The 16,689-nt window shown below is 38.6% G+C and overlaps 1 protein-coding gene across 3 annotated transcripts; it reads left to right on the forward strand.

Annotated features, from left to right (window-relative positions):
* Positions 1-31: 31 nt before the first annotated feature.
* cplx2a (complexin 2a) lies at positions 32-15,254 on the forward strand. 3 transcript variants are annotated; one of them, XM_055205838.2, is made up of 4 exons: positions 32-173; positions 977-1,076; positions 13,178-13,356; positions 14,103-15,254. In XM_055205838.2, exons 2-4 carry the CDS (start codon positions 1,046-1,048, stop codon positions 14,292-14,294), a joined length of 402 nt encoding a protein of 133 aa, XP_055061813.1. In that variant the 5' UTR covers positions 32-173; positions 977-1,045; the 3' UTR covers positions 14,295-15,254. The 3 variants fall into 3 exon arrangements, with proteins under 3 accessions (XP_055061813.1, XP_055061815.1, XP_055061814.1); XM_055205840.2 differs by lacking the exon at positions 32-173 and adding an exon at positions 352-468; XM_055205839.2 differs by lacking the exon at positions 32-173 and adding an exon at positions 475-615.
* The last annotated feature ends 1,435 nt before the right edge of the window (positions 15,255-16,689 follow it).

The raw sequence follows: 16,689 nt of genomic DNA on the forward strand, positions 1-16,689 counted from the left end.
TTGCAGTTCCCCAGATCGACACACTGACAGGCGCTGGGCGAGCAGGAAGAGACGCTTGGAGGTCCAGGGATGCTCATAGCGGGCTACTAACACAAATCGGTAACAACTGGCCCACCTCAACTTCTACATTCAGGATTCATCGCTGCCTTCGCCGACACGGCTTGCACGAGCAGGTATTTGCATCCGATTTTTTACGTCTCGCTGTAATTATCGGTCGCGTGCGGGCGCTGTCCATTTGATGGTGGTGCTGAAATAGACTCGCGTACTACAGCACTGCCGTGCCTTTGCGGCGGGGGTTCAAATAAGGTAATGCACCAAGACAAGACTACCGGAGGTCGAAACGATTGCTCACACAAAACATTTTGTACGTACACTATAGCAAGGTTTTGCCAAATAGGTAGGCACGGTAATAGAGAAGTCAATTGGACAAAGTTACATATCGGATCTCTGACCTCCGGAAGTTGAAAGGTAGATATTTTCTATCCAAAATGCGCGTATTGCAGACGGACGGTGACGGACAGTTACGCAAACGAAACGAATGAGATCAGCACATTTCGATTGCTAGTGGTCGATATCACTATCGGTTGCACGGAAGGATTTGATGCAATTGCCGCTGTAAGATATTTTTCGTTTGTAGGAAAATGAAGGAAGGAAATGCATGGGCAAAATTGCTTTCACATTGCACCTCGTGCGCTCAAGGACAAAGCGTTTTGATTTAGTTATGCATGGTTTACAGAGCCAGTCTCATCAATTTCTTTATTATTATTATAATTAGGCTATTATTATTAGATTTATTTATTTATTACTAATTTATTTGTTTGTTTACAAATAAGAGAGCTTTTACGAGTCATGCCTACGAACAACCAAGAAATGTTTACAAATATATTAACTGTATATCTTTTTGATTATTTAGACATCTTTATTATTTTGTTATTTTACGTTAGAATATCATTAACCAAAATGTATTTATTTGCAGATCTGGCTGTAACAAGATCTCTCCTCACATAAATTGGAAGTGAAAATCAAGGGGATTTGAAAAGCCATCATGAATTTCCTATTAAAGGCAGCTATGGGAGGTAAGTGCACATGACGCGCGTGCGGGTGAGTAGAAGTTACAATAAAAGACTTGAGTCAGTGCTTCAGTGCTGCAGCAGCGGTCACGTGTATGCGCGCTCTGGGATCGTTGCCTGTTAAACTTCAAGCACTCAAGGCAATGTCCTTTTGCAGCTTAAAGCAACACTAGACGGCGTACGGCAACTTCTGTGTGCAGCAGATCGTACAGGATACATTAGCCCATTCTTCTTCCTCGAGGCATGCTGCAGGTGCCCCGTATGTTTTATAACATAATTTATCAAATAGAAATAGCCTAACAGGCGAAACCATCCTGAAAGATGATGCGTACACTGCTGTGAGTGATTATTTTTTTTAATAAAGAAAATAAATCTTACTAAATAATTTCAAGGTTGACAAACACCAAACTCAAGCTTCCTAAACTAACAAGTGTGATTTCACCCGAAACAAAAAATTGTGGGTTTGGGTACATTAAAAGACCATTTACATGAATGCATATTTTTTATTCAAGGTTTGCTATACATTTTTGTCAGTATGTGCATTTCTCGGTAATCGACCCCCAGACCTTGGTGTTACAGCACTGTGCTCTAGCTATAAAGTTAACTAATAACATTGCGTTTGCAGACACTTTTATCCAAAAGTACACTGTATCCAAGCTATACATTTTATCAATGTGTAAGATCCCTGGGATCAAACCCATGACCTTTACTAGTGCAATGCTCAACCAAGTAAGCTATGGATAAATTGAGCTGAATAGATTCTGAAGTCATATTGGCAATAACTGCTAAAAATGTAAGTTGTACCTGTAAGGTCATGTTAAAGTCTATTACGTGTATGGTAATCAATAAGTGCTTTCATATTATATTAAAGGACCATATGGCACAGTCATTTTGTGTAAGGGTCCCCATTAATATTTTTATTGGAATAATTGGAGCAGCTCTCACCTTTATAGTGGCGGCTGGTGACTTCTTTTTTCGAGGGCGCTTGATGCGAAGTTTGTCACAACATGTATGTAGCCCGTGCCCGTCATGTGTGTGGTTCCTTTTTCAAAATATGTGTTCTGCGCGTCGAGAGATCCTGTGTGCATCACCAGTCTTGTTAAAATAAGTGCCTGCTGCAGACGCGTTTGCCAGATTCTCGCATAATCTCATGCATAATCAGAGTTTACTGTTAAGGGAGTGTCTTGCGTGTATTTTGTGACCATGAGCGTCTCTTTTATCATAGACGGTTTTGACGTGTGTGCAGCGGGCACTTGTTTTGACAAATACATGATGCACATGGTTTATATGATGCAACAAACACATATTTTGAACACACGACACCCCCAACACTTATTTTGAATTAGCGCCCCTCGGATGAGCAGTCACGAGCCGCCACTGCCTTTATATGTTTTAGAGCTTGTTTATGTAAAGTGATGCTGTGTGAATGCACTGATCTCTGTGCAGTTCATATTTGCTTCATACTCAAATTTGACTTATAATACAGCAGAGAAGCTGTACTGAGGTCACAGCTGGAGGAGTGCCACAAAGCAGCTGACTGCAGCAAAGGGCAGCATTAAAAGCACCTTCTGCCCAGACATTCGTCAGACTAAATATTTCAAAACACAAGGTGAAACCTATCCCGGAGCAGTGATGTATATTAGACAGTGATCAAAGACAAAATGGCAGCTTTGTTTAAACATTTTTAAAAAGAAACCCCCTTGATGCCATCTGGTTAGATGTACAAAATCGAAAAGGAGAATGGAGATTTAGTAGGCTACCATATGTTACCATTTTGAAGTAGGCAAATAGTGCCTTTCATCATACTGCTGGTCGCTGTCTGAATCTGGTTGGGAGTTTTTCACAGTGCTCTCCTAGGTACTGAAATTCAAGCACACATAAAACCAAAAGGACAAAATCAAAGTCACCGACATAATGGACCAAATATGCCCCAAATTCCCGGCATACTTTTTTGGATGGTGCTAAATTCGATTTACTCTCTGGAATCTAAAACATTATGGCCTCTGGGAAATATAATTTAAAAAACTGTTTATCCCTTGTGATTATATATCTTTGCATCCAACAGGGGGTGGTTAGAAGCTCAAAAAACTGAGTCATTTACAAATTTTAGGAAGTTCATTGTCCCTTCAATTCTATAGTGGGGATGAAATGAAGTGATCCTAAATATTATTTAATGATGGTGGACCCAGGTATTGTCTCCGTGTGTTTGAAATAGCCCCCTATACCCTCATTCCCATTGGTGGCCGGTGCCTCCTTGTTAAAATATGTGTTTGGGGTTTAATGTGTGTGCCTCATCATGTCAAAATATGTGTTCGGTGTGTCATGGGAACCTATGTGCATCATGTCAAAATATATGCCTGTTACATGCGTCAAAAGGGTTCCTGATAAACTCGCTTAACACTAAACTTAAGAGTTTAAGACCCTGTTTACACGAGAACGCTCAAGGGTGAAAACGTAAAAAATTGTATCGGATGTGCCTTTCGTTTACACGGCGACTGCTTTTTTTGGGGCTTAAAAACACAAAAAAGAGAAACTACCCTTCAGAGTGGAAATCTTAAAAACGCTTTACCGTCTAAAGGGTAAAAACGCAAAAGTCTGCTCACGGTGGCTCTCGTCGCGTACACATTTTCGTCACAGGGATACGCCAGTTCAGGAAAATAACAACAAACATGTCGGATTATTTCCATACTTCGAATCTTCAAGTTGCCATAGCAGCTCTGATAAATATACAAGAGTCTTTCCAGCAGTTGTATGAAATATTCAAAGCTATTTATTACTGATCAGAGAAGGTGCATTGATTACCTAGCAAATTGTTGATGCACCAATTCGTCGGAGGCAAACCAGACGGCTTTGGAAGAGACCTGGGAGAACAAGGAAGAAGGTTGATCGCAGGTGCATGGACTTGGTGTTGTTGTGTGTCTGTGCTTCACATTGCCACCTAGCCTCCTGGAGTGCATACTACATCGAATATCACACACTTTTGAGACACGCAGACCCCCCCCAAAACGCTTGTATAAATGCAGAATAAAAAGTGATAATGCAACACCACTTTTGCATTTTCTCTTCAGATTGTTTCTGTGTAAACGTAGCCTAAGCGAGTATCTAGCAAACACAATCGTCTCTTTCATCATAAAATCTTATGAAGCATCTGTAGCAGGCACGTACTTTAACATGCGACAATGTTTTGACGAGTTTCGCTTCGTGCTTCCTTGGAAAAGAAGTCGTGATGTGCAACAGCTCATTTGTATTTCCTATATTAGTTTACTAATATAGTCCACTTGAATGAGTGAATAAAAATGAGTGAGTGAATTCAGACACTAAGGGGCGGTTTCCCGGACAGAGATTAGCTTAAGCCAGGACTAGGCCTTAGTTTAATTAGGAAATATAATTTTAACAAACATGCGTTACTAAAAACATTACTTGTGTGCATTTTAAGGCAAAAGAAAGGGCACTGTTGTATTTTAAGATATGTAAGTGCAAGTTGTTGTCAGTTTGGACAGCTCTTACATTTATTTTAATCTACGACTAGTCTAATCCCTGTCCGGGAAACCACCCCTAAGTGGGGGAAGTGGTGTGGTCACCTTTTTGGCCTCGAGATGCAAGAGTTCATTTGGCACACGCTTCACAGGGAATGGGTCTACAGCCGTTGAGTCTGCATAGGTTGTACACAATAATGTATTGTGATGCATTATGGAATTTAATAAGTGCACTGGATAATGTCCACTATAATTTCGGCCACCACTACAAATGGCTGTCCTCTCAAATAGTGCACTATTCGAACACAGTCCATTATTTGTTTCTGACACAGTACAAGATGATGTCTTTTGTTAGGCCTGGAACAACATTCCTATCAAAGAAAGATTTCCAAATCTAAACAACTCCTTAGAACACCCTAAACATAACTTACCCCTCAGATTAGAAACAACTTGTTGATAATAATGGTATACAAGCCGTTATTCGTGATGTTGATACAGGAACTAGTCTGGTAAAATCACATTCCCTTATCATCTGCGTAACTAAATTAATTTATGGATTTCGTTTTCTTGGATTATATTCTCCATGGGGCAGTTTCCCAGACAGGGATTAGACTAGTCCTAGACTAAAATAAATATAAGAGCTGTCCAAACTGAAAACATCTTGCACTGACATATCTTAAAATACATCAGTGCCCTTTGTTTTGCAAAGACATGTTTGATAAAACTAGTAATATTTCCTAATTCAACTAAGGCCTAGTCGTGTCTTAAGACAATCCCTGTTCGGGAAACCACCCTGATGTCTCCTTTCTTCCCTTTATCTAAACAAATTTGCATTTATACAGAGCCCAGAATCATATTTCCATGTCTGAATGAGGTGGTCTATTTGAAAGTATTTCCGGTCCAGGATAATTTTTGCCAAAACAATCTAATGGCAATTTGTATGTATTTTACGAGGTGGCTCATTCGTATGAATTTGTACAACCAAATTTTTTAATTTTTGTAAGATTTGCTTTTGCCAATGTGATGTTGGGATTAGGGATGGGGTTAGAGGTGGCATATCATTATTGTTTTTTTTTCAATAATTGCATGTTTTTGTGTGATTCACGAATTAGCCAACTCGTATAGACGGTTTCATTTGACGCACGTGCGGTGACGCGATACGCGTTTGGTCCGATCTTTACTTCCGGTTTGAGTTTTTTTAATGGTCTGACTAGTTGGTAAACTGAACTCTTGAACAGATACCTCGTCGAAAATAACAAATGTTTTGTTTTCCTAGGTAATCTACGTGTTGTTGTTTTTTCGCTTGTTAAATAAACTATGTTTAAAGTACTTTGTTGTTATTTATTCTTAGCGGAGTTTACCGGAAGTTACATGTTGATGACGAAAGCCGCTTGTTTATGTTGTTACTGCTGAAACGGTCTATATGGACAAAATCCAGTAAGATCAGGTTGCTAGTTTTTTGGATATCAGCCAAGACAACATAAACAAATGGCTTTTGTGGACCAAACTTAACTTTCAGTAGAAGAATCGCAACTAGAGTAGATTAATAACAAGCTAAATAAATAACCAGTAAATTACCTGTATCATCTACTACACTGAGCTAACATTACAGTGTAAAATTTATGCATACAACTTTAGCTTCAGACCCTTACATTTTTGCCTGGCTGCCAAATCCGCATAGCGGTGATCTATGCTTACTGTCTCCCCTCGTCTTTTGGAAACCAAAACATTTTAATTTTCCATATGGTATTTGCTCCAGAAGTCAGTTTAGTCACTAGCCAGATCAATAAACCAATATAGACAGGAAGTTAACTTCGGGCCAGGCACGTAACTGTGCGTCCGATTAAATCGTCTATAGAATGTTGTCTTCAGAGTAAAGAGTTTCTATATTCATCTAAAGTAGATGCAAATCAGTGACATCAGAAAGACACCATGGTCTTATCCACATATGGAAATTTTATGTGACATTTGAGTTTGTATTTTACAAAGGTTGATGCTTCTGACAACAGTTCTGAATACCAAATAGCCACCCTTGTCTGTTATTGAAAGTCAGTTTATTTATGTCCAGAGGTGTCAAGTAACGAAGTACAAATACTTCGTTACCTTACTTAAGTAGATATTTTGGGTATCTATACTTTACTTGAGTAATTATTTTTCAGACGACTTTTTACTTCTACTCCTTACATTTTCACGCAATTATCTGTACTTTCTACTCCTTACATTTTAAAAATCGCCTCGTTACTTCTATTAATTTCAACTTGTTTTCTTTTTTTACATTCCGGCTTGTCATCGTTAAAAAAACCTATCTTGATAAATTGCATCATCCAGATAAATCCGATTGTGGTTGGATAGGAAGTATAAACATACACCATTTCGACTCCCTATTGGTTTGTACGCAATCTCCGCCCCCCAGCTGACTGCAGATGATCAAAAGTTTGTTCGATAGCGCTGCACAGAGAAACATAAAAGAACCGCGAGAGCGATTAGAAAGCATGCAGAGTGTCTCCCCTCGCGATGCTTTGATATCATCCGCCATCTGTTTGTACAGTAACAGAACGCGGCATTCTGTCTTCAAATGGAAAAGTACGAAATAAAACTCGCGCATCACTTTCAGGTCAGTTCACATTCACAAGCCTGTGTAAATGTATAGCTGGCGGCTGGCACCAACTCATCTGTGTGATTTAAATAGTGTAACAATACCAATTTATATCATGTAACTTCAGTTGTTCAACTTATATGACATTGTGCTGCGTTGCGTTTTGAAGCATGGCAAAGATATCTATGCTAAAGACATTGTTGTTTTGTATATGCTAATAACTGCCGTAAATTTTATTTGCATTACCAAAACCTACTTAGCTGAATGCTTGAGTGTTAAATCAATGAAACACAACCATACATACCAACTTTTGCTTTTGTTAATAGACATCAGCTGTTTCCTTCAACCTGACTTTTAATTTACTTACAATAAAGACATTTAGTAATTCTCCAAAATTGCTTGGATATATACTGACTAAAGTAAAGTATACTAAAGTCCATTAGCTACACAAGTACAGATGAGGAAATATAGGCTATAATATATAATTGCATATTTGTATAATTGTAGTTTGTGTTGCTGTCAAAATACAATTATAAATGATAACAATAGCATATTTGTATTCTCACACATACTATAGTTGTGTGTGATTTTGTTGTTTTTTAACTAAAGAGGGCACCACTGTAAAAGTTTGGCCACCAGCACTGCTCTGAAGATTGACTTTTTGCACCATTACAATATTTATAGGCAACTAGTCATTATATCTTCCTCTCTATATAACACATGTTAATGCTCAGCAGTACACATATATGGATCTTTAATGCAGTTGTTATCAAACATTTTTTGCGGCCTCCCTTGTGTACAGTGGATTGACATAAATATTCTAAAACTTAAAATTTGAATTAAACAAAACATTTTAAATTATAAAATTTTTTGCTTTTGTTTAGTAGCCTTATTTTTCTGAGGTTTAATTACACAGAATTTATAATAAAGTAATGTATTTCATAAAATATTATAAAACTGGGGCCCCTGGCACCATCTGGCAACATCCAGTTTGAGAACCACTGCTTTAATGTATTTGTTTGCATTGTATTGAAATGCGTTCATTTTTAATGGGCATATACCGTATGTGGTTGAAACAGATAGCCTAGTGCAGGGGTAGGCAACATGGAGTGCCGATGTCCTGCAGTGTTTAGCTCCAGGTCTAATCAAGCACACTTGAACAAACTAATAAAGGTTAAAGTCACCTGAAACTACAGGTAACCAAGGTTTTATAAGGGTTGGAGCTAATCTGCAGGACATCGACACTCCAGGACTGACGTTGCCTACCCCTGGCCCTAGTGCATCCCAAATTTTTTAACATTTTAATAACACTATAGTTATTATGGCCTTTAGAAACATTTTTTAGAGGAGATAGGGAAGGCCCCTGTGGTGCGGCCTAGGCTTTTTTCTCTAATGACATTTTTTTCCTTACATTACTTTTACTTTTATACTTTAAGTAGTTTTGAAACCAGTACTTTTTCACTTTTACTTGAGTAAAAAGCTTGAGTTGATACTTCAACTTCTACAAAAGTCTTTTTAAACCCTAGTATCTATACTTCTACTTGAGTAATGAATATGAATACTTTTGACACCACTGTTTATGTCTTTCCAGAAATAGCACTAAAAGAATTGTGACCAGTCAACTTGCTGTTTCCCGCTGTGCATCTTATTCCCTTGGATTTTTTTGTGCATGAAAAGGTTCCTCACTGACCTTTCTAACTATTTCCCCCGATGTTTTGGGATTTGTCAGTGTGCCTCTAGGTTGGCTCTGTAGACCATTGGCTGTCAGTCAAGCTCTACTGAATGTATTATTTCTATGGTTTGATGAGACCTGCCATTATTGCCTTTTAACCGACACAGTGTTTTTAAGTTTATAGTAAATGTTTGTGCTAGGATCTCTTGACAGAAATGCAATATAATACATATAACTATATTATCAGTGGTGTATAATTAAAGACATTATGAACCATAATCTTTATATTACCTTATTACCGTTTTTATCCACATACACCGCAGGTCTCCTTACATTTCGCGCCGCCATGTTTCTACAATAGCCCTAAATGAACTGAGGAATTCTCCAAAAGGAGAAAGAGAGAACCCAGGCGCAGGCGTAGATGAACTCAAAGACTTTTATTATAAACAAGACACAATAAAAACAAAAGACCCACGAGGGGGTAAAACAAGGCAATGACTGAGACTATGATGAACAAGACTATACTAACATGGACAAGAACAAGACTTGGATATAAACAGTAAAACAGAATCATAAACTTTGACAAATACTCTAGACTTCAGAAACACACAGGTACGTACAGGCTGGAACAAAACGAATCAGCACAAGACAGCAAACACAAGGGCATTAAATAGGGGAGCAAATCAAAAAGTACGTGCAAATCAAGAGGGGAACAGGTGACATGAATCAAACAATAATAGAATAATTAATGAGGAAACAAGTGGACGAGACAGAAAGCACATGGCTTACATTAACAAGGGCAGTGCTTTCACACAAAACATGGGCCTGTCATGATCCTGCCTCATGACTTTGGCCTAGTCCACACGGACACGGGTATATTTATAACCGGAGCTTTCCCTTAAAAAAAATCCCATCCACACATGCTCGGTTTAAATTAAATATCCATCCACACGATTAAGCAAAAGCACGCTAACAAGCGCTGTCAAGAGCATGCCACACCAGCAGGCGGGGATATAACCCATCGTGTTCCGCAATATAGTGAGATAACTGAGCATCTATCTGTATACATGTTAGAAGCCCTGTTAGCACAGTTATTATTAGCAAGATACGTCCGCAGAATCATCAACAAAGCAGTGGCAGCGCACAATCTTGATGTCAAACACAGTGGATAACGGCGCACACTCTGACGTCGCAAGGCAAAACCCCCGGTTTTACTCTCTACACGACACCACTGTAACCGGAGTTTCTTAAAAAGCTCACCCTGGCCGGGGTTTTAAAATACGCTCGGTTTCAGTGCCCTGATACTGCGGTTTCGTGTGGACGAACGGCCGAACCGCGTGAAAAAACTCACGGTTATAAAAATACCCGTGTCCGTGTGGACTAGGCCTAATACTAAAACAATGACAAGAGGGCAGAATCATGACATGAACAAACAACTCAGTTGTGTCAGACAATGACATGTCGCACGATTTGTAAAACTGAGGGAACAGTGTAATAATCTGTGAGTACGGCGTATAAACTAAGGGGAAAAATTACAAAACCGTGATCACAGATTTGCAGGTCTTGTTTTCTATTCTCCAAGGGGTTACCTGCCGGGCTCTGTAGTATTTTAGTCGGAGACTAGGATAAAACCTGTCTAGGAAACTGCTCCTATAAATGACATGCTTTGTCCAGTTAGAAATTACTGAAACTGGATTTTCTGGATTTATCTTGCAGATTTCTATAGAGTAAGTAACTACTGTTAAATCTGAGTATACTCTTAAAAATAAAGGCGCCTAAAAAGTTCATCACAGCGATAGAAGAACTATTTTTGGTAAACTACAAATTACCTTTTTTGAAACAAAAAGGTTCTTCAGATGTTAAAGGTTCTTTATGGAACCATTCAGCCAAAAATGTTTCTTCTATGGCATTGGGAAGCACCTTAATTTTTAAATTATGCATCTAAATAATATACACTAATGTTTTCTTATTCTACAGCAGCATTTTATCAGTAAGGGCATTTCTAAGTGGGCTTTTGACACACAATTTCCACCAGATGTAGCCAAATATTGAACGCCTACAAAAAAAATCTGAACATTTAAAGGTATAGCGGAAGATTTTCCCGAATTATTTAAAAGAACCGCCCCTCGATGCACACGCAACACTCTCCGAGGGGTAACGCCTGTTAAACGTGTGCACGAGACAGAGAGAGAGCGTGCAGGAGCTTAGATCTTCTCTTCGCTCTGTTTACAAGTTTCTGTCGGCATGTTTACCGTGTCTGTGCGGTTCGTGACTTGTGCCAGGGCTAGCATCGCTAATCATAGCTTACATCAACCTTTACCAGCAGTGATTTTAAATGAATTCTCCAAAAAGCATGACAAAATGTACCTTTCCAGTAGAAACTTCGCGTGGGAAACCCAACCTGTCCTTTTAGCTCACGCCAGCGTGTGAAATAGTCTCCCATAAACATTCTGGTCTTGTTTCTTTCTTTATAGTCCTTTCACTTCTTGTCATACAATTCGTAGACACTTTTTCTCTTGTGACCCTCAGACATTTTGAAAAAAAAAAACAGTGAGAACGCGACCTTCAATGAATGGTTGAAACCGTAGCACAACACACATACACGTGAAAGTGCGCATGTGCAGAAAGCGAACGTAGAGGCGAGCACGTACGACAGTTATACGTCAACATATAATCAGAATGATTGACATCTGGGATGACCAATAACAGTGGTGATCCACCCGGAAAACGAAAATCTTCCGCTATACCTTTAAGTATACAAGTTGAGTCATATTAAATAAAATGAAATGACACAGGGAATAAGTATTGAACACATGAAGAGAACAAGGTGCAAAATGGCATAGAAAGCCAGTTGATCACTTGAAATCTTCCAGTATTGAGAGAGAAACTCTGCCCCCTATCAGTACTAATTGATATCAGCTGCTTTAGTCCTAATTGATGACCTATAAAGGCTTCTTATTACCCAGGAGGCACACATGAAAGACTTCATGAAGGGTAAAAGCAAAGAACTCTCTCAAGATCTTCGTAATCTTATCGTTGAAAAGCATTTTGATGGGAATGGCTATAGGTACATTTCCGAAATGCTGAATGTTCCTGTGAGCACTGTTACTATTACCCGGATATGGAAAGAGCATCACTTCACCATAAACTGGCCACAATCAGGTGCTCCACGTAATATCCCTGTCCGAGGAGTTCAAAGAATAATCAGGAGAGCCAAGAACCACTCAGGCAGAACATCAGGAAGACCTTGCATCAGCAGGTATTGTTGTTTCAAAGAAAACTATAAGCAATGCATTGAACCGCCATGGCATCCATGCACGCTCACCATGCAAGACTCCATTGCTGGACAAAAAGCATGTTGTGGCTTGGTTAAAGTTTGCGAAAGAGCATTTGAAGAAGCCTGTGCATTATTGGGAGATTATAGTATGGTCAGATTGATCTTTCTGGCAGCCATTCCACACCCCATGTTTGGAGAAGAAATGGCACTGCCCACCACCCCAAGAACACCATACCAACAGTTCAGTTTGGGGGTGGAAGCATTATGGTTTGGGGCTGCTTTTTTTAGCAAGGGGTAATGGCAGACTTCATATTATTGAAGGCAGGATGAATGTAGAAATGTACCGGGACAGAAACCTGAAAATGAAAAGAGGGTGGACATTTCATCAAGACAATGATCTCAAACACAAGGCCAAGGAAACAAGGAAGTGGTTTCAAAGAAAGAAAATCAAGTTGCTTGAATGGCCCAGTCAATCACCTGATCTAGACTAAATCCCATAGAAAATCTATGGCGAGAACTGAAGATCAAAGTTCATAAAAGAGGCCCAAGGAATCTTCAAAATTTAAAGAACATTTGTGTGGAAGAATGGGCCAGAATCACTTCTGAGCAATGCAGATGACTGGTCTCTCAATACAAGAGGCGTCTAGAAGCTGTAATTTTCTACAAAGTATTAAATAAACTGTGTTCAATACTTATTCCCTGTGTCATTTCACTTTATTTATTATGACTCAACTTGTATACTTAAATGTTCGGATTTCTTTGCATGAATTCAATATTTGGCTTGATGGCTATCTGGTGGAAATTTTGTCAGTAGCCCACTTAGAAATCCCCTTACTGATAAAAATGCTGATGTGTCAAATACTGATTTTTCCCCGCTGTATATCTCCATAACAATCAAGAGTATAGTGCCAAACCAACCACAGATACCTAAATAATGAAATGCAATTTTGCAACAATAGATTTTTGTAATTGACAATGCAGGCATGATCTAAAAACCAAAGTCAGTTTGCAGATAAATTTAACATATGCATTCGTACAGTATATATACACAGTATGCCTAATATCTCATTTCTTGTTTGTGTGAAGGAGGTCCTCCTGATGTTGGTAAAATGATGGGGGGAGATGAGGATAAAGACCCTGAAGCGGAAAAAGAGAAAGAAGAGCAGAGACAGGAAGCTCTGCGACAGGAGGAGGAAGAGAGGAAGGCCAAACATACCAAAATGGAGGCAGAGCGGGAAGTCATAAGACAGGGCATCAGAGACAAGGTTAGATTAAGAGTCAGCGAAACGCCATTTGCATAAAGTCAACCTCAACCTTGCATAAAGTAACACTCATTACCATAATTTTTTTACACAACAGTAAACACCAAAGTTAAAATTCTGTACAGCACCAAAAGTGGTTCACTGGCTCGTAATCATAGGGGAACCATTTTAAGTGCCATATAGCACCTATGTAGAACCATATTGTATAGAACCATATCTGGTTCTATAGTGGTGCTATATCACCCCCGGATGGTTCTTAATAGGTGCTCTATAGGTGCTATAGCACTAAAAATGGTTCCCCTATATAATTAAGAGTTTTTAGTGCTATTTAGCACAAATTTTTTTAGAGTGTATGTATGTTTCCCCAAATCCATTCAGATTGTGAAAAATTATGTGAAAAATTAATACAAAGTTAGTACCAAATTTATGTTGGTAAAGGCATTGTTGTGGTCGCATACTAATTACTTTAACATTAGTTTTCAGTATAGCTCTGTTTAAACAGAAAATCTAATGGATTTAATGGTTAAAATGGGAATTGTTTTTATTTTTAATCGAAACTATAATGGTGGAAGGGTCGGCTATGTGTTGAGTTTAATTGTTGCAATGTTATTTGGCGGACATAAAAACCATTAAATCCTACTGGAATAAGGCCCAAAACACCTGCAGATTGTATTTTTAACTGACAACATGTGGTTTTATTTTTTAATGTGTTTTTAATGGTGTCCTCTGTGTTTTGATTTTTGTGTTAGTACGGCATTAAGAAACGAGAGGAGGCGGAGGCCGAAGCACAGGCAGCTATGGAGCAAGCGAGCGAAGGCAGTCTGACCCGTCCCAAAAAAGCAGTACCGTCCGGCTGCGGGGACGAGGACGAGGAGGAAAACATTATGGATACGATGATGAAGTATCTACCCGGCCCATTGCAGGACATGCTGAGGAAGTAATACTCAGAAACGACCACGAGCACACGCCGCTTTAGATGTTATTTTAGTGTGTACCGACTTCGGCCGAGAGAGAGAGAGCGAGCACGGTAGAGCAAATTACGGTACACCTGACTAATCCATTCACTTTTCACCCATTTTGATTCGTGGAGAGCTGTAGATGTTAGTGACAGATCAATCAGACGAGAAGAGTTAATAATCAGAATATAAGCCATATTCTATCTTTACTGGGAAACCTGAATCACATCATCTGCGGTTTCATAACCAATACTTAAACAGCAATATATATGCATGAATTGTCGAATGTCTATTCCATGGGTTTGTATTATCTGTTTTCATGCTCAATGTGAAGAAAAAAAGTACTGTTATACGTGTTTAACACATTCTTGCATGTCTCCATAGTGTATGTGTGCCCACCGTCATTGTGTTTTTGTCCAAGATTGCAATCATTTAAAAAAAGGCAATAACATGTTCCCATGCTGTAAGCTAACTGAACCTTTGTACATTTCTTACTACACTATTTAGTTCATTCGGGTGACTCTATCTACTATTCACGCACTATAATATAAGAGTCACATTTAAAGCCTCAATTCAGTTCAATACTGTTGCTGAGCGAGACGTATTCTCACGCCTCCGTTTCTGTGCTTTTTATAGGAGGGTATAAAGAGGGAAAGTGCAATTTTTTGATTTTAAGATCAACTCAGTTTCACAGGGCTCGCAGGCATTTTGCGTGTTTTTACTGGACTGTCATTTCTTTGGTCCTTGGTTCTTTTGGGATTGCGTGCAATCCAGAACAGTCTCAGCAATAATAACATATTCTGTTTGCTTGGCTTGCAGTTAAACAAGAAATAAATTCATTGGAGTGTATGAATGAATCTGATGTTTTAGGAAGGGATGAAATGTGATCTGTCTCAAGAGTTAATGTGAATGGCACTGTAATAAACCAATCACACAAATCTAGAAGGCCTATCTGTGTTTTAATCTTGAATTCTCTATTAATGGAATGTAACATTTGGAAAGGAAGTAAATAGTTGACACACTGCAAAAAAAATATTTTCAAAAAAAAGTCTTAGTATTTTTGTCTTGAGAGTGAGTAAATGATTACAGACTTTTCATTTTTTGGTGAACCAACCCTTCAAACCACAGCATTAATTTGTAAAACAAAGAAAATAGCTTGTTATTTGTCAACCATCCAGATGTGAATGAATTTCTCAAACACCCAAAGAGGAAATATTAAAACTAACAAAAAGCCACATGTTTGTTTCAGTGAAACCCACAGATTTTGCATTTAATCCATCATTAATACATTAGACCACAAAGTGGCGCTGTTGATCAGAACATTAAACACCGCTGGGAAATGTAATTCTTTTTTAAAGTGATGCATGAAAACTTGAATAAATCTTAGTATTTTAGTCCATTAAAAAAAAGGTCATTTACTCACCACCATGTAATCAAAACTGCCGATGTCTTTCTTTGTTCAGTCGAGAAGAAATTGTGTTTTTTGAGGAAAACATTCCAGGATTTTTCTCATTTTAATGGACTTTAATGGACAACCCAACAACAGTTTTAATGCCGTTTAAAATTGCAGTTTTAACGCAGCTTCAATTAAGGACTCTAAATGATCCCAAACGAGACACAAGGGTCCCATCCAGCAAAACGATTGTAATTTTTGGCATTAAAAATAAAAATATGAACTTTTAAACCACAACTTCTCTTCTTCTAACGCTTTGTGACGAGCCAGCGTGACCTCGCGTAATGACGTGGCAAGGTCACGTGTTACATATATGAAACGCACATTTGCAGACCATTTTAAACAATAAACTGGCACAAAGACATTAATTAGTATCATTCGACATACAACGTCGGAACGGTCCTCTTTCTCCACACTTGTAAACACTGGGGCGTAGTTTCGATATGTCATCCATGACCTCTTGGCGTGATGACGTCACGTGAGGTCGCGCTAGCGCGTCACATGACCGGAGGAAGACGAGAAGTTGTGGGTTGAAAGTGCATATTTTTTAGTTTACTTGCCAAAAATTACAATCGATTCGCTAGATAAGACCCTTATGCCTCGTTTGAGATCGTTTAGAGTCCTTTGAAACTGCAAATTTAAACTGCATTAAAACTGTTACGTGTTGGGGTCCATTAAAATGAGAAAAATCCTGGAATGTTTTCCTCAAAAAACACAATTTCCTCTCGACCAAACAAAGAAAGACATTACCATTTTGGATGACATAGTGGTGAGTAAATTATCTGGATTTTTTTAAAGAAAATTGATTAATTATTTAAATGTGGTTAAAGCAGCAGACGGTTAAAGAAACAGAGTCTTCACAAAATTTTTTCAATCTTTATTAATTTGATAAAACAGACAGCAAAGGCAAACTATATGCACCAGCTC

This window comes from Misgurnus anguillicaudatus, chromosome 3 (genome assembly GCF_027580225.2).
Source record: "Misgurnus anguillicaudatus chromosome 3, ASM2758022v2, whole genome shotgun sequence".
Lineage (NCBI taxonomy): Eukaryota > Metazoa > Chordata > Actinopteri > Cypriniformes > Cobitidae > Misgurnus > Misgurnus anguillicaudatus.